The 23,277-nt window shown below is 37.1% G+C and overlaps 1 protein-coding gene across 7 annotated transcripts in view; it reads right to left on the reverse strand.

The window, feature by feature from the left end:
• Positions 1-23,277, reverse strand: part of INPP4B (inositol polyphosphate-4-phosphatase type II B) — a 304,378-nt gene that overhangs the window by 20,468 nt on the left and 260,633 nt on the right. For 3 of the 7 annotated variants that reach the window (XM_085222116.1, XM_085222117.1, XM_085222115.1), the window contains one exon: positions 13,371-14,738. The exons of 1 other annotated variant lie outside the window; for it this stretch is intronic. In XM_085222116.1, the coding sequence (XP_085078242.1) occupies positions 14,564-14,738 (175 nt within the window). In that variant the 3' untranslated portion in view covers positions 13,371-14,563. Of the gene's footprint in view, positions 1-8,379; positions 13,328-13,370; positions 14,739-23,277 lie in introns of those variants that run through there. 3 more of the 7 variants (XM_085222121.1, XM_085222118.1, XM_085222119.1) reach the window with 2 other exon arrangements.

Genomic DNA, 23,277 nt, shown 5'->3' on the forward strand with positions numbered 1-23,277 from the left:
ACATAAAAGGAATCTCTTTGCCTTGCCTAGAGTACCCACTGGGTTTATGTAAAACTAGTTTACTTGTCCTTTCTTATGTTGTGATAAGATCATATATGACATAGAACAAGCATACAACTTTTTTATTTTAAGTTTCCATCCTTTAGGGATATTGTTTGTCTTGTTTTTTTTTTCTGTTGCAATAAGTTCAGATACAAATAACCTGTTAAAAATGGGAAAAGAAGCTTTGAAGTACCTACAAATACAACTAAAAAGCCACAGAAGAAGAATAAACACCTACTTCATCAGTGAAAACATCACATTTTCTGTTGGAAAACATATATTGACGCGTGGAATTCATTGGAATTCCTGCAGCTGATCAAATGAAATAAAGTATTGAATTTAGATTGCAGTGTCAGAACAGGGATATTAGATCTTGAATCATTTGCTAAGTCTCAACGCAGTCAGCAACGTGGAAAACCATGATTAGTAGCATTTTCATGGCTGAAGTCTACATCTCAGCCTTGAGAACAGATCATCACAATGATGGTAATTTACTGTAGAATAAGGCACACATCATACATTGTATGATGTCGCTCTATTCCCACTGATGCACAATATACATACAAAGTTATTAAGAAAAATATATATTGCTGTGCACTACACTGAGCACCTTATACTTTTGCTCTTTTGCTTTATGTCCTTTTCCAGATAGTGGAGGAGAATAAAAATTATCAGCCAATAAAAACTGTAGCAAACACCAGATAAACAAAGGACTTCAGCATACCTACTGGCATTCCGAGGTCAACCTCACATGACATGGATTGCTTCAGGAAAGCAAAGGTGCATGTGTAGGTACAAACCTCCAGCTGCTTAAAATAAGATGAGATACAGCACGCTTCTATCTATTCTGTGTGCTGAACTAGAATTTAAGTTGCCTTAGTTGCTATTCATCTTCATTTTGGTTTTTCAATATGCATTATGTTAATAGTAGATATTATAATACATTTCCTTGTCATTCTGTCTTGTACTGAGCAGTGCAGTGGGATAAAATGATTGAAGAAACTGTTGAAGTGGGAAAAAACCTATTCACTAGTATTCACTAGCACGTTACAGGGTGAGGTTGCTATTATATAGACATAATTATATTGTTAACATAATTTCTGAGTTTCAATCGTGCTGATTAAAAATGAGGATATCCAGGATTCTTAGTAAATGTTGTGGTTTGATGGTCTTTTTTCTCAGATAAGAAGTACATTAAGGATAAAATCTCCACTGATCCTATGGAAAAAAAACCCCTGAAAATAAGGAATATACCAAAAGAAACAAATGAAATAAAACAGATGTCCCAAATTAAAGTCTAGAACAAAAACAGAAGAACGAATAGTAACATACCTATGTTCCAAATTAATCAATTACTTGCTTAACTAATTTTATAATTTCCACGAAGACCTCACCAAAGTCCTTGTGTATTTATCTAAGAACGTTATTTACAAAGCACATTGTATGTTTTCTTGTTGCTAAACATACATAGGATTTTCCCTTTTGTGTTCTATGCACAGTTTATTCTTGCAGCATATATTACTTCAACATTTCACTGGGAGACTGGGAGATTTTCTTGTAAAACCCACGAACATAAAGCTTCATCCTGCCTGGGATGTAAGAAATATGGCTGAGTTAAAGAAAGGGAACAGATGAATGAGAACAAAATGTGCTCTGTAATTGATGAATAAAACAAATATGCATTTTGAAGGAAAGTAGAATTACACCTGACATTTCCTGACATGCATTTGATTATTCTGCAGAAAATTAGGTGGGTAGATTCTGATATTTTTGGCTCATATTCAGAATAATTCTGTTACAAGTTCCATGCTTCGCTTCTCTCGCTGGAATCCACATCATAACCTTGCCTTCACAAAGTTTCAAGAAAAGCGATTTTAAAACAATTTTTTTCAAGCCTCAGAAAAGGCAGTTGTTCTCCTTAACACAGCCTACATCTGAAAAGTTTAATCTGACATACTATCCCTGCTGTGTAATAAGAGCAGATATGGTTCATTATAGGCATGGCCAATGAGTGTGATTCAGAATGCCTGCATTTTACTGAAGTGCTTTATATCTGCAATTGGCAAAGCGACAATGCAGAATTTTCTCTGGATGAATGTGATCCCTGTGCTTTGGAGGTGTCATCTATCAGGTAGCACGACGTGAACACAGTATTTGTCAAGCCCACATTTACTTAATTTTTAGAGTACACTCTAACATTTAGAGTACACACATTGAACAGTTTTTCAAGTGTTCAAAGGGGAAGTTTGTACAACAGGTTTCCTAATCCTGTGCTCCATTCAGATTTCCGAATTATGATACACACAAGAAATAAAAGCAGGAGGCTACGTTATCAAAAATTCTGTTGTCGAGAATGAGGTACAAAAAGATCTATGTAGCATCACGTCTATATGTTGCTCGTAGTGCTTGGGTCTGTTCAGAGCCTGGATAATTCTGATTCACTCAGTGAAGCATATATATTTAAGAGAAGGCACTTCTCATGCATCTGCTATATTTTCTAATGCCATCCTTTCCAAGAACATCAACTTAAATCTGCATGAATATTGACAGCAATAACTGTTCATTCACTAATTCACTAATGAAAAATTAGCCCTAAAGACTGGATTTTTTCTTTCTAAATAAACCCTATTGAAACTAAGGCCCATTACATGGCTTTACCAAACCCTTCTTTTTTTTTTCCCCCATGTTTGCCCCCAACTCTCAATATACATATTGTTGCGGGTATCCCTAAATCACTGATTACCAGAATCTGGGAGAGCTATATGAGGAGGCTTATCTAATACAAGCCCTGCTCTTACACTGTTCCTTAAGTATTGGCTCCATGTCAACGCATGGTGAAACCAGAAGAACATTCGACCCAATTCTTAAATCAAATTTCTTTATATGACTCTCACAACAGACTGTGTGAAGATCACAAGTAAGAAGGCGATTAGAACAAGATAACAGATCATCACACTTAGAAAATCGAAGGCTTATGACAGCTTCCATAATCCACAGACTCGCAACAACAGACCATGAAAATTTCTACCTAGGATTATTAGATCCACACAGATCCAGGCACAGCAATGCAAATACCTTTTCTCCCTGGCTGAGCCATGCAGAGCAATTAGTCTGTCAACTTATTGTGATTGCTAAGGCTCCGTAACATCAGTTCAAGCTCAAAGGCCTTATCCATTTGTCTGCAAAGATACTTAAACTCTTAGTCCACAGTTCAGCCTGAAACCAGGATCCAAATATGAATCAGCAAGTTAGCAAATCCATCCTAAATACCATTATTAGTTTCCCAGCAAAAACAAAAAACAGAAACACAACAAAAAACAGTGAAGAAACTAAGATGCAATCACAGCGTGTTCAATAATTTAGATATTCTAAATCTTTTCTCATCACATAACAAATTAAACAGCATGAAAACCTTAGTCCTGGACACGTGCACTACTTGTGTATAAAATACTCTGAACCACTCTAAGTAGCAGTCAGGTGGGAAAAGGATCCAAGAGTAGCAAATGCACCCTTCAGGGCACTAGTCATAGTAAAACATAATTTTGCATTAGCATCACTCTAATGATGAGACAAATCCATTGACTCAGTCACAAGATCTTCTCTTCAAAACCCTATCACTTCATAGTACTCTCTTTCTACAGATGTTTATCAGCCATGGAAACTGGAAGGTGCACTCAGCTCCAAAACTGAAGAACTTTATCTGCAAGCTGACTTTGCATTAGTAAATATCAGGTATGTAGTCTGATTCATGTTCTTGAACAGAATAATTGGGCATTTTTTTTACTCTTTTTTTTTTTTTTTTAAACTAGAATTTCCCTTTAAGCTTTTTTTTTTTTTTTCCTTATGTATGTTTATGCAGTCAGTTAATAACTTGACAGGGGGCTTAGTGCCTTATTACTGCTAGAAGTTGTAGTATTTTCTTTTTAATGATGTCCAAACAAATTATCTGTTAAAAATAGACTGCATGGCAGCACGGTGGGACACGGAATTTAGCAGGCACAAGATCAAAAGGAATTAAGTGCCAGAACTCTGCCCTATGCGCTCGTAAAAATTGATTTGATTTAATAAGTTTAATGCAAAAGGGAATTGCATTCTGTGCACTGCTTTCCTGTTGATTTTTAGAAAGTGTGGGAGCACGTCTTCCCTGCTGACGTCCATTAACTATGTCCATGAATACATAAATATAAATTGAGTGAAATTGGGTGCTTCACTCTTCTTCTTTTTTTTTTCCTCTACAAAAAAAACAACCCTAACTCTTATCAGCATTTTATGGCTAGGTACTCTAACTGGATTCACACAAAAAACTGCTAACGGCTGCTATTTTCCAGTCATCTGAAATACTCACTTCTTTTTTCCCTATTGGTATTAAAAGAAGTAAAACTCCTAAATTTTAAGGAATTTATTTTTCTGGTAACTGCGTCAACTATTTCAAGTGCGGAGGTGATGAATCACAAGGAGCTAGAAGTAGCCATTAAAGGTCCTGTTTAATATTACTTACTGATATTCTGTGAGGTTATTTTCTTTTAATTGTTGTTGTCCTTCAGAGTGATAATTAGTCTTTGCATCAAAGCTCCTGGGGAACAGTAAAAAACATTTAAATTATCTAAACAAGAAAGTACTACCTGCCTATGTCAGGTTTTGCAATTAACCTCTAAATGATCTTTTAATCTTTGTGAAATCCAGAGACACAGTGCTTACAAACCGCTGGAAAAAAGACTGTCTTCATTTGTTCTTGCACTCACTTTTTATCTTCTCGCTTAAGTGCTGCCTTGATCATCCCTTGCTTTCGTGAGAGTGTATACAGCAATGCCATCATTTTTCTGCAACATCTTTTTGCTTGTATGAGAATGTATGTGCATGGTATCTGCTCGGCCAGACAATCACTGCTCTTGAAGAATCTTGGTATCTATTCAAGGACATTTTCCATATTTATGTTGATAAACTGCTAGTGTATTTCCACCATAGCTGCTACCACACTCATGAAGCAATAAAGTATCCGAACTTCAATAATATTTGAGGTGAAGTTGAATTTAATGCAGTCTAAAACGCGTAGCTTAGGTTAAGAAATGACCTTCCTTATCTGCCCTTCACTAGTCAGAAATATCTCTGCTCCTTGATTTTCCTATGCCTGTTTAGCTGGTGAGTGTTTGACATACATCCCATAATCTTAAATCTGAAACTCATCGCATAATCCGTTAGCCATAGAGTTGCCATACTTACAAGAGTGCAGGTGCTACAGCATAATATCTGGGGTTGGGGCAGGAGGGTGGTCATGCTTGCTGGCTGCTCCACAATGCAGAGAAGTCATGCGCGGAACAGAGCAGTAAGAAGAGTGAGATTTATTGAGAAGTTTCCTTTGGAATTACTGAGGCTGAACCTGATTGAGAGTATTGTAACGTTACAAATCAGGCAGCAGAATGTGGCTGCTGGAGTCCAGTCACAAAGACTTAAGTCTGCATCTGGAAACATAAGCAGGTCAGATAAGCAAATTCACGAACATCTTTCTTACACATCCTCTGTTGTTGTTTCCTTATATTTTGATCTTGTGTGCAAAATTGCTAAAAGCCAAACAATGATATTTCATTAACTTGGGCTTTTATAGACGTTCCCTTAAAACCCACTATCTCAGAGTAATTAAATTTAAATAGAAAGTGCATCTACCTTGACATATCCTACCCTGATTTAAGTAGCAACAGAGAAAACAAAATGTGTTAGTTAGGTGATACACTTTTCCTTTGATAAGTGCCAAAACAGGTTAGAAACCTATGTCTTACTATCAAACAGCTCTCAAGACAATCATATGTATTTTAATGTTTTGCTGCATATGTGCCTTTATAATGGTGTCTATAGAAGGGATATATTTTCATTTATGTATAAGTTAATTAGTTAACTATTAATTGTAATAATTTACAGGAAACTGCCATCAAATTTTATGTGACTGAAATGGTGTTATCAGAACACAACTCCTTGTGAACCCAAATCCAGGCATGTGAACGCTTCATAATTCCCTCTAAAAATCCGGTTTTAATTTCTCAAGCGTAGTGCCCCATTTCTGTTCTTTCTCTTGTGAATGATGACTTACGGATCAGATCTTAAACTTTTCTCTATTTCAAAATCGGTTAGGCTTTACGCTGACAGAAAATCTCTAAGGAATGATATACCACCCAAAGGGTGGTTTCTACTCTGACAATCAGAGCATAAGTACGACAATTTTAATTTTGTTCAAGTCAGCAGTTTAAGCCTCTTTGTCCCATAAATCACAGCAACCACAAATTATTCTTGCATGAAAAAAAGTTACCCGTGGAGATTTTCATTCACTGCTGGAGAAAAGTGAAACAGACAAGGCAGTATTTTTCCCTTGATCCTCTGCTGTTACACTCACAGCCTCACACACGCAGACTGGTGTTACGGCAAACTTTTCTGGGCAATGATTGCCACTGACAAAATTCACTCCTTCCTTCCTTTTCTGCATCACCCTTGGGTGTACCTTCTCTTTCTAATTAGAGGCCCCAAAGACACATTTGCACAGAACCTCATCACAGCTCATCAGCAGTCTTCTGATCGCAGCATGCCAGGCAATGCCAGCAGCATTTAGGAGGAACAGTGAGTTGAGGCCTGAGCTCTTCCAGCTGCTCCTGATGGGAACAGTAGATTTAGTTTGAGAAACACACCATAGGGAGAGCCACTAGGGGCACCTTCCCCTCCCTTTTCATCCTTCATGAAAAGTAACTTCTACTATTGGAGTCAACATATGTATTAGGCATACTTAAAGGCCCCGCCAAAGCTGTGCATATCCATGCAAGACTTCCAAAAGCAAAAATATATTTGGCTGCTAGAAATATTAACAAGTTCAATTGTTAACTGATCTTATTTTACTGCCTTTTTCCATTCTACATTTTTACTATAAAAAAAGAAGTGTATATATAAATACATGTATAAATATATATCTATATGCTTATTAAAAAATATATTAGCTGCTTTTAAAACTCAACCTCTTATCCCAGTTCATTTAGAAACAATTTGTCTTCTCCACTTCTTGCAGCAGAGCAAGCGTATATCTTATAAAATTACAGGCTTAGGGCAGTTCTTTGCCTACGCAAAAACTCAAAATGTAAACTTACATGGGTAAAGCCAGAAAAGCACAGTCCAGTTATTGTCTAGAACCTCGCTGCCCTTAATCACATTAACAGTAGCAGTCACAGAATGAGTAAAGGCTGAGATCCACAGAATACTCACCAGGAGGTGGACAGCAGAGCTCTCAGTGATTCGACTAGTAGAAGCAATTGCATTAGAAATTATCAGTGCCAACACTGGCTGCCCCAGTGCAGACCACAGCTGATTATGATTCAGAAATCTCAAATATGGCCCCAAATAACCTTGGAAAGGGAAATGATGATAATGCATTTTTACTATCATAGTATTCCACTCTCATTAGAGATCTGTGTTGTTTTTTTTTTCCTGTTATATTGTAATGAAAAAACAGTGTTTCTTAGTTGATGTAGAAGATAAAATCCGAAAGCATGAAAAATAATATGAAGCACTTTTTAAAATACAGTCACGTTTATTAGTAGGAGACAGATAATTTTTTTTTTTTTTTTTTTTAGGCTGAATGCCAACAGCTGTTTTATAACTGACTACCACAATAACCATTAGTTCCTGGTGCTTTTTAAAGGTTACCAAGAATCTTGCAGGTAATTAGCATCTCAAGGAATTTATCACTATAAAACAACTAAATATACAGGCATAAATGCAGAAAGTAAATTATGTTATAAGCTTCTAACCACAGAATAGAGAAGGTGAGACATACTTCACTATATTCCCAAAAGAAAATCTCTACTGCATTTCAGTGAGAACTTACCTATTATGGAGTAGGCAGATCACACAATAAGTCTGGATCCAAACCCAAAGATCCAACTTTCCAAAGGTCTGGAATTGTCTTCACCATCCCAAAAGAGCAGCCAAATCACCTTTGTAATGGTCTTCATTATGAAAAATGTTGATTCCACCTGAGCTACATTGAATAATTGTCTACAAATGAGTAGTTATGTGAAAGATGTTACCTTGGGAGTGTGTTAATGTTTTGTTCGGTTTTAATCCACCTGGTTCTGAGTTGAAAATTGCATAACACTAGGAATAATGGCAATAATCAATTTATGGCCATTTCAGGCTTTTCAGTGCTGTACTGCCGTGCTTTCTGTGAGTGTGTGCTCCTAGCAGCGACAAGACTACTCCAATTATTTTAGGAGGGAACCCACTCTCAGCATCATGCACAGCTTGCCTTCTGGGCAACAACACTGTCATGAAAATGAAAAATGAGTAACAAAAAAGTCAGAAACATAAAAAATAAATATCACATTTATTTAAATAAAAATATACACACAGTGTACAATGAGCATGGCTTACAGACAGCAATGAAACAAAAACGCTAAATCCTGACGTATAAAAAGAATTGAATTGCTTAGTTGTGCTTTATTTCCCTGAACACACGCACACACAATCTGGACGGAAGTCCTGTTAATGTTATACTGAGCCCCATGTGCCCGAGAGTGTAAGACGTGAACATTACAAGGAACACGTACACCAAAAGAAGACAAGTATCAAACTAACTTGGGATTTTAGAAAATTTGAAGCCAGACCCTTCATAAACAAAACAGAATTGTTAAAAACTTTTAAAGCCCTCAGCAAAACACATGGAAAGAATACAGAAAACTGCAGTTAGAAATCCAAGTGAAAGCAGCACTGCCCCAAATCTCACCACTCCAAACCCCAGGTTCTGAGCACTCAATTATAACACTCAGATTTCTATCATAAAACTTGTTCCCTGTTAGCAAACGAACCCCATGCTTTCTGCTTCTGCTCCTTGGAATATGGATACATTGGTTCACATTTTTATTTTATTATTTTTTAATTCTGAATTATTAAATTGTTACTTATTCTTCTTTTTGAGCAAATCAAAATTTTTCATCTTGAATCGTGAGTATTATGCTGAAATTTCTTGTTGTGGCATGTTACTTATTCAGATGATGCTAAGAGAAAGAAGCACTTGAGTGCTGCAGAGCCTAAACCGAATGCTCTGGCAACACAACAGTTCGTGGGTTGCATGACTAAGGAAAAACCTCAACGCTCTTGAGACTGAAGTCTGGTTTTGGTTTGCTTGTTTTTAAATGCAGCTCTGCTGTTAGTTTTTGCTGTTAACATCCAGTTTGCAAGCTAAGACTGTGTTTTAAAAAGCTGTAAATTATGTTAAAGCATTTTGAATGCAAATGTATCCTTCTAAGCTGCAAAACAGTGAAAGGTAAGAAGCAAATTCATGTCTCACAGCACTGCCTATAAAAAACGTTTCCTTTTCACAGTAACAAAGCATAAATATGAAGATATTGTTTCCAGTTTATAACATAGCCAACTCACACGATATATGTTTTAAGTCTGTTAACTGATTACAAACATTAATTCACACAAGTAATTTTGCTGCACGATTTTTAATGCAATTTATATATTATACCTGTTGCTGTCAAATTCATTTCCTGCTCCTCATAAATTGACCATACCATTTCTTGGAACTTGTGATAGAAATAGGAATAAGCTTATTTTCTGGAAGTCAAAAGAGGCATAATATGCAGTGGGCTTCAAATTAATACATTCCACTTTGTACCTAAATCCTAAGTGATTATTTAAAATACCATTGCACATTAGTTCACTTACAATCAGTGAATTTTAATCCAGATTGATTGTTTTACACAAAGTATTAACTTCCCTATTTTACTTTAAGAAAAATTTGAACAGTACAAAAACTAACATTTGTTAGTTTTTAGCATCATTAAGGCTCTTTCCCAGGTAATAGTTTGTCTCTTTCAGCTGTCCTCTTGTATATTTTGTTCCTCTTAACATATATTTTCCAGTATTCCACTAAAATGTACAAGTACACATCAGCAAAATCAGGTAACAATTAAAAATTTGTTTCCTAATTGCTCCATAAAAGCCAAGGTATAAACTGTAATAAAAACATATTAAAAATTACACAAAAGAAGACTTCAGAAGCTAAAAGATCTGCCTGCAAAATAATGTCAAATCTGTACATGTTCTGTATTAATTCTAACAGTATTATAATCATCTAGGAGAAAAAAAGTGTTTTAACTTTAAGTCAAGCAGATATGGAACACTTCCATAGATATGCTGCTAAATGAATATGTCTCCCTTAACTCTGTGCAAACGGTGTAGCTTTCTAATGAAAATTTATTTGCTGAATTCTACTCCCGTGTAATTCAGTAACGTACAAAAATTCATGCAAGACGGACTTCAGGAGATGATTCAACTCCTCTGCTGGGCGTTCAAAAGACCTAAAATGTCTTCTGTACAAAGTGAACATACTTCAATTAAACTGTCAGCCTACAGCAAAAAGAGCTTTGTTTCTTTATAAAAGACAAACCAGAAAAACACAAACCAGAAAAACACAAGTTGTGAATCCGTGATTAACTGAGAACCCTGTTTTGACGAGACTGGCTCTGACTGAATAAAATGCTGTAGACCCATGGCAGGCAATAACAAAACAAAGAAATAGTTGAGCCTCCTTCAATACAGAAGCAATAAGGCTCTTCCAGGACACTTGGAATTGTGTCAGGTCTTAGTGACCTACAAAAAGACTGTGTTCCAATGAAAACACTGGCGTTAAAAAGTACGGCCTTATTCAAAACAAAACCCAACCTGCTCTTCTGTAATAGCCCAAGCCCAATCAAGTTTGTTGGGTGTACCTGTTACAATAAAAAGAACTGCAATCTGTTAGGTTGTTGGGTTTTTTCCCCCAAAAGTGCAGCTTCGTTGATGAAAACATTTTAAATATAAAGGTAACATTATAGTCAAAATAATTTGGAACCCTAGTGAGATTAAATGCTGAGGCAAGATCTTGAAAGACTATTTTATTAATAAAAAAGAAATCTATAGTTTTTCATATTTTGAATTTGACAGAATTCCCATGGGGCCGAGATAAAGAACTGTAAGAAACACAAGTACCTACAAGTGAACACTGTTTTTGCCTACGATTTCACAGGCAGTTTCAGAATCACTTTAGAAAGGCCAACAATTTCTACTGTGTATCACTAGGATTATTCTAGAGGTACCTAAAGAAGTTACCACTATTTCTCAGCTGTATATGTATTGTTTCTGTAAGTTAGCAATAAACACAGCAGAAACGAATTGAGGTACTGAGTAGCAGTCAGACCAACAGAACAGAACAGTACTTTCCTAGGAAGATTTATGCTCCACAAAACTGCAAATAAAATTTTGTGCAGACCGGCTGTGTAATATTTACATGCACACAATTTTATCTGCACATCCACCGAGTAGTGTCCGCTGGTACATGATAGGAAAAGTCATAGCATTGTATTATCACCTGCCTATGATGCACTGCTAGCTCTTCTGGCATCTACTGTTGATGCAATACATTCTAGAAGAGCAAAGAAGTCATTTGTGAAACAATGTTTTAATGGAGACTTAAATATGAATAAAAAGCAACTGCACAAAAGTCCTTTTTGAAGAAACTACTTCACTTTGAAAAAATGTTCCAATTAGGAAAATATGTTGTGTAGGTGAATTCTTGGCTTCACTGAAGTCAGTGCATTGGAATGAAGATCCCTTCCTGACGTACTTCTACATGTTCCAAAGCCTCATCTTGCAAATGTACAAGAGGGGTTTAATTCTATTCACAACAGATACTTTCTTCGTAACCTACCAAATAGAGCTTGCACAATCAGGTGCTTAAGCAAGTAATTTTTACTAGTACAGTTACAGAATTATACCCAGTAACAAGTCTTAATAGATGAAAAAAACAAATTGTAATTCACTATGCATCAAGATTTCTTGGACTTCTATAGAAGCAAGCAAACATTTAACACTTTACCCATAGAAACTACAATTTCCTACAGATACTCAAATTCCCTATGCAGTTTAATTTGGGTAGAACTCTTACACTTCTGCTCTAGATACTTTTTTTCTTAAAATAAATGCATCACACAAAGGTTAGTAACCAGTGGACACTTGTTTTTTGTTAACTGCGTTTCTCTCTGGGGGAGGGCAGAAGAAGGCAATAAATACAGAAAATTAGAAAACACAGACATTCTTTGCAGGACACATTTTAAGACTAACACAATCTGGCAGAAGCACTGCCATTCACTTCTAAAAAGCTCATCGCTGTTCTTTATCCTAGAACTGCTAGAAATATCCTAGAAATAAGCATTACAAATTTCATATAAATCAGCTGCAAAAGCTAACTAGTCCTAATACAAGAGGTTACTGTGATTATAACATTTCTCTCAGATGCTGTAAAAACACATTTTTATAGCCTAACAATCATTAACTGCATATACAAGTCATTTTACCTATCACTAAGGAAAATATAGTTTTAAGGGTTTACTGTGAACAGGAACATGACAGGTTAGATATAAGTTACTCTACTTGAAGAATTAATCCCTCTGATTTCAGTGTGATTCATGTGCAAGATGAAGTGAAATAAGTGGTATTTGGCTCAGATACAGAAAGCCAAGGAAGATACATCCAAATGAACTGCAACAAACCAGAACGCAATTACTGAAATTACAGGCGGTAATTACTAAAAAGATATTGTAAAGTTACCGTGATTATATAAAGAAGACAAACAATGACCAAAACTCTGTTTAGCCTAGGTATTAAGAGTTGCATCTTTCATGAAAAATTCCACGGAGGATTTAATTATTATTGATCATGACCTCAGTGCTTTGCCAGTACCAGAAAACATCATTTCAGGAAGGAAGAGATTCAAATCTCAGGCTTTGGTTCAGAGTCTGAATGCTCCCCTCCAGACTGATAACATCAGTTCCTATTGCAAATGACATTTCCCTTTTTAATCTTTCATCAAGCTTCCCCAGGACCTAATTCCAACTGGTTGATGAGTCACGCTAAGCTTCAAGTTCACAAAGATAAGTTGAATCTAGTTGGTTTTGAGCATATCCAAATCACCAATATTTTATTTCATGATGACTAACTGTTGTTACTTTCAAAATGCTAAACCTCATAAAATAACACCTCAACTGGTTACACATTCCAAATTATTAGGTCATAAACAGCAATTTTTATATTCGCTAATTAGCATGGTATATGTTCCTGATTACATTTTTGTTAAACTTAGGTGTCAGTTTTTCCATATGTCCCTTCTGGAGGTCTGTAGTACTTTGGGAAAGCCATCAGCTGTATCATGTTGAATGCATACTTTCTGCATTTGACATTCTTCAGTACATTCTCTATGCGGCATCCTTCTCTAGTGAAAGGGGGGAAAAAGTACAACTTCATGAAACACAAAATAAATAAATATGCTTTATTTGTTCATTGCAGAGTTTCAGCAGCAGTTGAAGTAAAAATAACAAAGATTCAACTCTACGTTTTTGTTTTCCACAAGTGATGATACATCTTACAAAATTAAATCTAAGGCCAGGCCCAGTACAGTTATTGCCCTCAGAAACAGGTGATAAGATCTTTTCCCCCCTTAATATATTTGCCCTTGAGGTTTAAAGTTTAGTTAAAAAAAAATAAAAAATTAAATAATGATACATTTCATTCTAATTCCAGAAATATATTTCCCTTTTAAACGTTATACTTTTTTTTTTTTTTTCAGATTGATTACTATATATGTGAGATTACAAGTTGCCATAAAAATGCGTATTCTAGGAATAAGGCATTTTATTAAGTCTGGCCCTACAGATTTCTGATGGAAAGTTTCATCTCTGCATCATTTCCCCTATGTTCAGCTTTGCAATGAAAAAAAGAGAGAATGGCTTTTCAAACAGCCCAATCCAACTCTCTGCTTTATAAAGGAAGGATGTCTGTTCACATACAGTACAAAAGTCACAAGTGCCAAAGTGGTGCATCAAGACATAAACCAGACTTTTTAAAAAAGAATATAAAAGAGTCTTCAAAGCAAATGCAACTAAAGCAACAATAACAATCATGTTAATCTAACTACAAAACAGAACTTACTATATTCCACTTAGTTACTTGACAGAAAAAGGTTAGTTGTAGCAAAGAAAGAATCATTTCTTGAACAAATAAGATCCGATCAGCTAATAATATCAATGAAAATAACACAATGAAAGCAAGTCTTACAAACCACCGCCCTGTAAAATTTATCCGGGGGGTCAGTCTGTATTGTGCAAATCCATTTTTAATTTTGTCAGACGAGTTACTCTGGAAAAAGGGGTTCAAGCATTCAGGATTCCACATCTTTTGTATACACAGTGACAGCATTGTAAGTGGGCTTTCTTTGAGCTAATTACAGTGGGAAAGCTTTACCATGAACAGAAAGAGCAAATCAATTCACTCAATGCATAGTATACTTCTTAGAGTTCAGAAAAATTAATGAAAACATTGTACATTTCAGACATTTGTATCTTGAAGATGATTCCTTAAGGTCTGAAATTGTAGAAACATTACAGCATAATTTATTTTTTCTAAAGTAGTTTGTCATTGTTTGTAGAAAAGAAAGGAACACAAGTGCAGTTTATTGATATTTGGCTAATAGCAAAGCAAGACTTAAAATAAGCCACACAACCAGCAAGTGTGAGCTGACAAGCAGCAAGGCGACAGGATAGAAGTGTCGAGAAGTTGGCTTGTTATCAGTTAGACAGCCTGTTTCGGGATCATCCGAGTCATTCAGTGCTCCCTGGGTTTGTCTGCTGTTAAATAGGGGAAGTTAGGAACAAATAGAACAGCATTTAAACAGCAAAGAAAGCCAACACGTAGGCATTTTGACAACAAAGCGAAACTGCATAGCCATTCTGATGAAACTCATTTATGCCAAGCACTTGCATAGACTTAGTATGTTCTGCAGCTGACAAGGGAAGCATGATGACTAGATGGCTAGCATCTCTCTAGGCCTCCTAAGTGCCTTAGGGGAGTATTCACAAGTTAACGTTACATAACTTACGAGATGAACTATACTACCATTACATCAAACACACACACTGAACAGAAATGAAATAACAAAATAAAAAAACAGTTAAGTAAGCAAAGAAAAAAAGATCACAAATGTCACAACATGGCACTGACAAAATAATGTCTCCATGGTTTTTGCAGGTTTTTCAGTCCTGCTTTATTAGTGACTAAGAAATATATAGGCAAAAATAGGAAGGCCACATGCACCTTTTTGAAAGGATTACAACTATTCAAAAAATAATTTTAGTTGATAATAAATCAACTTATTAAGGAATTCATCAGTGCTGGTGCCTCAGCTTTGAAGTCAGCGGCATTCATTTTTATTTAACAGCTCACACCTGCATTACCCTCAGAAATTTACCTCGTACCTTGTTCAGCGGACCCAGTGAGAAACTAAACTGCTTACAGTGAAGTTCTAATCGATCGCTGCAGGTTGCACAGCTGCTTTCCTATCAGAGCAGCAGAGATACTTTCAAGTCACTCCCAGTCTTTTCTACTGTAGCCTGGCTAGCTTCTATACAAGTAGAGTTATACACATTTCAACATCACTTCTTCAGTCCTTATTCAGACCTTCAGAACTTATCTTTGAGTGTGCTCAGGATTCCTGCTTCTGGACTTCCTTTGGGCAGTAAGAATCACAAGATTTCTATTTTACTATGAATATTCCAGGCTGAAATGGTAACTTTTTTTTTTTTCCTGTGTGGACTTAAGAGTACATCAGATTTTAACACAGTCTTTTTTCAGAAGCGCAAGTCCCAGGTATGCTGTTTGCCAAGAAAGAAAATACTATCAGACTGACTACAGGCCACACAACCTCATGAAAATGATAAGTAAAACAGTAGCAGCCTTTCTGACATGTGTATCTAAAAGCCATGCTGAATACGTAGAGCTAGGATAGCAAAAGAGGCGCAAGAACTGCACCTAGAGGTGGGATCCTGGGGAATGTTCTATCAAAACCATTCCTTACATATTATTCCTTTCAGAGAAGTCTTTGAGTATAAGCTATTCGTTTATTTCTCGGCTTTGAATTTTCAATCCGTATATTATGCCACTAAATAAGACAACCCATACTATTTTAAACAGTGAAATAAAATATAAAAATTGTACCTCCTAATGTTTGAGTAGTATCTAGGCAATTACTGGTGCCAGCATGTCTGGTGCTTTTAATTTATGTTTTCAAGTGTTTATAAATGGAACTTGGATAGAATTCACACAGTATTTTAGAGGAGCAAAGGTATGTTTTGCTGACTTCCTCAGTACTGTGGCTTACACTGAAATAAATTATTTTTGGTATCAGACCACTCTAGTTAACGCTTTTTTCCTAGGGTCCACCCTTCAGAACTTCCTTCCCCTTCTGCTTACAATGATAATATTATCATTTGTGACCAGTGATTATAACTCAGTTTATTTCTCCTCATTAATTTTCTGCTTCATCATGTATTTCCAGGTACTTCTGAAAACATGCTCTTTGCTATTTTTCCTTTTTTCTTTCTTAATCTCTACAGGAATCCTCCAAGTTGGCCTCCTGAACCTTTTACCACTCTTCCTCCTCCCTTTTCTGACTCCTTGAGGTGAGCTTCCTGGTTTAAGCTTTAGCTCAGCACACAGCCTCATCAATTCCTGCTCAGTTTCATATCATCAGTACTTTTGGACTATTCTTTTGTATGTCTTCTGTCACAAACTTTGTGCTTATGGCAGAACTGATGCAGAGCCTCAACTCCCTTTTCTCTACCTGGCCAGCAGCACAGCTCAGTGTTCAGCAAGTTTGCAATCCACTGAATTTGCCACTGGTTAAACACTTATTTCTGGAGAGTATTAGTTTTGCCTGCTGAAAGTTCATTCTAAGCAGCCTGAGCTACATGCTTGCAGGGTGCCCCTATGGGGATGCAACCCTCCTGCTTCTGCAGTGTCCTGCCCTGTTTTACTCCACATCTCACTGACAGTGTGACAGTCTTTCATCTTTGCTTCTAAAACTCCCGTTAGCATCAGTAAGATTTATGCAGTTATAATGGAAGTATAGACAAAAGCCATTTGTTCTTTTTTTTTTTTCTTTTTAGTAGAAAACCCTACAGTACATTTGTTCTTTGATATGCTGAAAAGAATGATCAGTGTCTTTCAACACAGTAAGTCCTTACCCCCAGGAAAACCACTGTGAACAGCTGATGCACGGGGACTTCTGTCCTACAAATTAGTCACATCATTCTATGCGTGATTTGACAAGACATCCTCAAAATAGAGCAAGGGGATTCAACTCCATTATTAGCTACCTAAATACAAGGCTGAGAGAAATACCTAAACATGTTTTTAGTTTAAGAAGAATATTTCAATACAGACAGGTGGTTTGCTAAGCACTGCTAATACTTCTCAATGCACTGCAGCAACATCTAACAAACCTTGAAGTGCTTTCCACAGTGACTGAAATATCTCAAGTGCAGGAGCCAAGTTAATGAGGATACATTCTTTCTGGTGATGAGTGCCAGTAGAACAAGGGGTAATGCGCAGAAACTGGAACACAGGAAGTTCTGTACTAATGGAAGGAAGCACTTCAGTGTTATGGGAGAGACCTCGATAAAGCGTTGGAACAGGCTGCCAATATAGGTTGTGGACTCTTCTTCTCTGGAGATACTCAAGACCTGCCTGGACACCTACCTGCATGACCTTCTGGAGGGAACCTGCTTTAGCAGGCGTGGTGAACTCAACAGGACCCTTCCAACCCCTGCAATTCAGTGATTCTATGAAGAGAAACAAAGAGGGGACCTCCACTGGGCTGCCTGTAGAGTGACAGCACTGCTTCCCCTGGTCAACAAAAACCTGGTGCAAGTTTTGCTGCATTGAAAAGCACGCATCCACTAGGTGGCATGCTAGCTAGATTTCTCTGGCTTCTGATTGACACAACATAACCATAACAGTGTTATATCTGACTACTGTGTTGTGAAGGTATAGCCAATAGACTTAGACGGTCTCTTCATCACAAAACATATTTTAAGAGCTCTGAAGTTACGCAGAAGGGAAAGGAAGAAGGCTTTTAAAATATTAAGTTTGTATTGCATGCACACACACCTCATTTTAAGACAACCAGCGAAAGCTTCTAAATCCATAACATCTGGGGTCATGAACACCTCTCTAACTTAGAGTACAATTTTTATTCATTTACTTTCAAAATTGTTTGAGTCTTGCAGCAAAGCACAAATAACACTGTGACAGCCGAGGGTGCTCTAAGTTTAATGATGATATAACCATTTCAATCTGCTTTCTTTCTCAGCTGTTGTTTTATCATCTTAAACTCCTATTGGGATAATACTGCATGCCTGTCAAATGACACAGAGCAAAACAGCAGTATTTTCTATTGTCTTTTAATTCAGATGATAAATTGAAGCTGCAAGCAATTTGAGACAATGAAAATTGTGTGAGGATAAAAAGAAGCCTCTGAGGAGTCCTTTTAAAGTCAAGCACACTTAGGAGGGCACACTCCAGTTCTTCATTACAAATCACAATGCTTGGCCATCCCTGCACAGTGTTTTTGGATGAGACATTTTAATACTTTTCGGCTTTGCTTCTCCTGGTAGAACTTATCCAGCTCCAGCTGTTAATGATACTAGAAATGCTATACTATCCTAAAGCTGTGCTTCAGGTAAAATAGCTATGCTGCTTCCTATCAACACAAGGATTCCCACATGTGCTAGCAATGACTTCAGTCTGAATTCATGCCTTATAGCACAAATACTTTGGGGAATTTGCCTTTTTTTTTTTTTCTTTTTTTCCTTACTGAAGCAAGCAGTTTCTCAGCCTTCTGGGCTCTTCTTGTCAAACGCCAGTGCTGACTTAGAAAAATAGCAGAAGTGAGATGCTTCTTTTCAATCCCTTCCAACAATAGCAGCAAAGACATTTCTTCAAATAGAACTGACTGCTGGCAGTCCTCAATCTTATAAAGTTTTGCTAACTTACCTCCTCTTCTTAAGACTATCACAATTCAGAACTTTAAAGGAGCTTCTCTAAAGAGTTTTTCAAACCTCTCTCAAGATTCTTAAACAGAACACTGTCTGCTTGCTTTTTAATTTCTTTTTCATTTATTTTTAAATAGGTTGTTGGAATAAAAATTACTTAATTTCTGCATGATTTGTGTTACTACAGTTCACTGAAATGCTCCAGCTGTATTAAGAAAAAAATCAGTGGTTTCCATGTACAGCGCTATGGTTCTAGGAAGGTAGCCTTAACTTTCTCAAAGGGGGAAGATGGGATCCTCATGAACATCCCTTGGCCACGACCAAGATACTGCACCATATCATCTGAAATAATAAAATGGGATTGAGAAGGAAACAAATAGATCTGAGCCCTCTCAAATAGGATTGCTATATCAGCAGAACTCACTTAAAACAGGTAAAGGAATATTGGGCAAAAACTCTTTATGTTGAGAGATATGGTTGGTATAAACCTCCAACAATCTGTCAAAGAACAAAAAGTGTTTCTGCATCATTTTAAATGGAATATGTAGGAAGGGAACCACCAGAAATGTTTTCTGCATCAACAGTCTTCTCAATAACTATTTTTCTTGTCGATAACTTAAATTTTCCTCAAAGCTAGATTCAATAAAGTAAAAAATGCTAGAAATCAATTTTTTGTCACTTAGGTGATCCTACAATCACTACTCAGATTCAAAACAACTGGCAATACTGAAACAGAATAGCAGTCTCATATCTAAGTGTACTGATGAATTCCATCAGTGATTTTGAGAGAGCTGTTACTAAGCATACAGCAGCAATATAAAATATCTCCTACCATGTGCATCACCTCATCACACTAAACCTCCCTCATCTTGTTCTACCACTGATAAAAGAACAGAACACAATAAGTCAGTTATAACAAAAGACCATTCAGTCCAACAGTGCGACCACTGCAGGGCCAAACAGAAGTGAAAGCATACTGCTTGGGGGCACTGTCCAACTGCTTCTTGATTGCTGACAGGCATGGGGTATCAGACACCTCTTTAGAAAGTCCATTTCAGTACTTGTCCTCGTTCACAGTAAAGAAATTTTTCTTAATGTGCAGCACGAATCTCCCCTGGCGCAGCTTTTGTGTCATTCTGCACCGCAACTTCTTTCCCAAGTCTTATCTCTTTTGCCAAGATCCTCTATTTCCCTACTGCATTCATCCTTCCTTGTTTAGCATATTATATTCTAATAATTATATTGTTTACATATTTAATGTATTTATTTTACAATTTCATTATCTCACGCTCTCCTTCCCTATTTTACTTCTTAAATAACATGAGGCTTGTTCACTGAATTCGACAAGGCATCAGGAGTCATAATAACATGATACTTAGATCTTTAAAAATACAGTTAATCCATGGCAATTTGTTTGCTTTGCATTCAGACCTCTAGAGCGATGGTTACTTAGTCTTTCCAGAGAAAAAGATTCAATCTTGAGGTACCTGTCAGAACCGGTAGGCTACTGGAAGTTCAGCTGTGGTCACAGATTTTAAACAACATCGTGGACATGATGATTCAGCAAGAAGCAACAGGTTTATCAGTACACTGTCTTGCAGTACTTAATAACAGGCTAGGAGATGCTTGGTTTCCATGCACACAACCACATCCTGCAAAACCCTGTTGTATGCAATCATACTGATGAATATGGATGCTTTGGAAAGGATGCTAGAAGTCAGAATGTTCTCATTAAGTCCAACTAACCACAGATGTCCGCATTTCCCACTAGGTTTTATCAGCATAGATGGTTTCAAATTTTGCAGAGCAAGTGAAATGGAGGCACACCCCACACCTGCAGCCAGTAGAACCCACTCTTGTTTTGGAATACAGAAACATCCTCTCACCGTCCTGCTGTGCAACATCTCTCCTGAAGTGACAGTGTGGAGTCTTACAGATTGTAGCAGATAATCACAATTTATTATCTGTCACCATATCTAAATTAAGACAAGTTAATTTTGATAGAAAATGTGGAAAAATACCTATGCATTAAAATAAAAACAAGTGCTCATCAGTCTTAGCTACACTTTGCTCTTTGTGCATCAAAACACCATTCGTTTGTTCACATGAATACAGTTTAATTTCAAAACTGGCTTTTCAGGTAGGTATAACCTAGAGACACAACACTTTAAATCTGTCCTCAGCAGTTCCATGTCACTGAAGTTGAACAGCAAGACCAGGTTCAGTTTCAATTGCCTGCGTTCCCTTCCCTGCCAAAAGAGATCAACGACTGCTGCCTGTCATGTGGAAACAGTCCTTTGGTTGTGCCAACCTCAAAACTACCTAGGAGAAGGCTGGTCTCTGCTGCCCAGAATTGTGCCAAGAAACATTTAACAACCTTACTGTATAAAGTAACTAAGATCAGGTTCTATAAGCATTCCCCACTTGTTTGTAATTTGCAAGTATGGACATAGGCTGCAAGTCCTGCACAGCTTTGCTGGTATCTTGGGAGAGATTAGTTTCAGAACTGAAAGAGTTCACAGGAGAGCTTCTTTATCTGTCAAGACAGTTGGGTGGTTTTTGAAACATAATTTTCACCTATTATTATACTTCAAGTAGAGGATTTGCTGTTTGGTTCTACTATTCACCAATACTGATGTGCAGCATTACACATCAATTCTACAAAAGTTTCTCTTTTTATCCCCTCCCAAAATATGATTCTAATAATCTTTTAACCCTCTTCTATAAAGTACTAGGATTACTTACAAGCAAAATTCTCAAGATAAAATTCCAAAGTCTTTCCTACTACTGCGTGACAATCGACATCACTTTGGGAACATTTGAAAGCTGCTTGCCTCCGGAAGAGAGTGCTCAGGAGTGTTTACTGGTGGAAGATCTGGCCCGTGACTAAATAGCTCCAGTTTAGTATGGGAAAACTGGGGAATGATACCATCGTGTCCTGTGAAAAACAGGATGCAGATGGGCATCCCTGCTCCCTCTTATCTGCTGGCAAGGCCTGGAAGGTGGGAACAAAGGAGTTTCTGCTGAGATCCCAGAGCCAGAAGCTGCCACTCCAAGGGGAGCTGACTCAACCACTTTGGATTTGAGCTGTCACTCTAAAGGCAGCTGACTCAACCATTTTGAAAGCATTGAAAAGGGGCCATCATCGCCATCGTCGTCGTCGTTGTTGTCGTCGTCAACAGAACAACGATGCCCGACGACCCACCACTACTGAAGATCAAAGACTGAACTATGAACCACGGTGGATCCATGGTGGTGACTATCTCCCTCTTGCTTCCTATAGAGACTCCTCGCTTCTTCTTTTCTATCTTTTCTATCGCCCTCCTTCCCTTCCCCCTTACCCTAATTCATAATAGTGTCCGTCCTCCCTTTCCCCATCTCCCTAATTAAGATTTATAATAAACTGGTTGGACCAACATTTGAACCGTTGTTTCTTAATCTCACGCCGGGTATATAATATTAAAAGAACCTCATCTCCCTCCTATAAATCGGAGCGAGACAATATCCTAATGCAGGAACAAAGCAAACAAAGGGAAACAAAAAGCCAACCAAAACCGATCACAACCAACCTGCAAATCAAATCTCAGGTTTCATAGTGATCTGAGAATGTGGGAAATGATGATGATGAAAACATTATTAAAGTAAGTTTTGAATATACAGATGCTTCCCTTCCCAAAAGTTACAGCACTGGTATTATTGGCTATTGAGTCACAATTCTTTTCAGTATGCTTATGTCACAGTAAGAGAATTCTACCAAGAATGTGATTACACATTTAGCTCAAAGAACACTGTGACACATAAACCTATGATCAATCCTCTCTCACGCATGACTAATAGGGTCTTAAATACTTCTTGTTGATAATGAAAAATCTTCATGAATCATCTCTAATCTTTCGGTAAAGATTTTCTAGCTTTGTTTCCCTGTGGTGAAGAAAAGCGGCAAAGCTAATTTAAGAGGCAGAAGAGGCATGCTGGACAACTGAACAGCCACTCATGATGAAGAATGGCACTAAAATCAGGCACTAATTTATACATGCTCAAACCTATGGGTAGACTGCTAGAATTAAGGTCAGAGAAAAACAGTGGTGTAAGGCAAGGATCAATTATTCTGTCGCATTTGGAACTCAGATCACTTCAACTGAGGAAAGTCTTGAATATCAGCAGTTGTAAATTGGAATGTTCTTTGTGTTTTGTATGTGCAAATTCAGATTGATATACAAATAAAGGCGAATGTCACTGCTTTTGATTAGTGACACCAACTCATAGCATAAAAAACACAGTAATGTTTAAGAGCTGACCTGTTCTATTGCAGCCCTTCACAGGACCACACAAGCCA

Source organism: Meleagris gallopavo, chromosome 4, assembly GCF_905368555.1.
Source record: "Meleagris gallopavo chromosome 4, MGAL_WU_HG_1.1, whole genome shotgun sequence".
Lineage (NCBI taxonomy): Eukaryota > Metazoa > Chordata > Aves > Galliformes > Phasianidae > Meleagris > Meleagris gallopavo.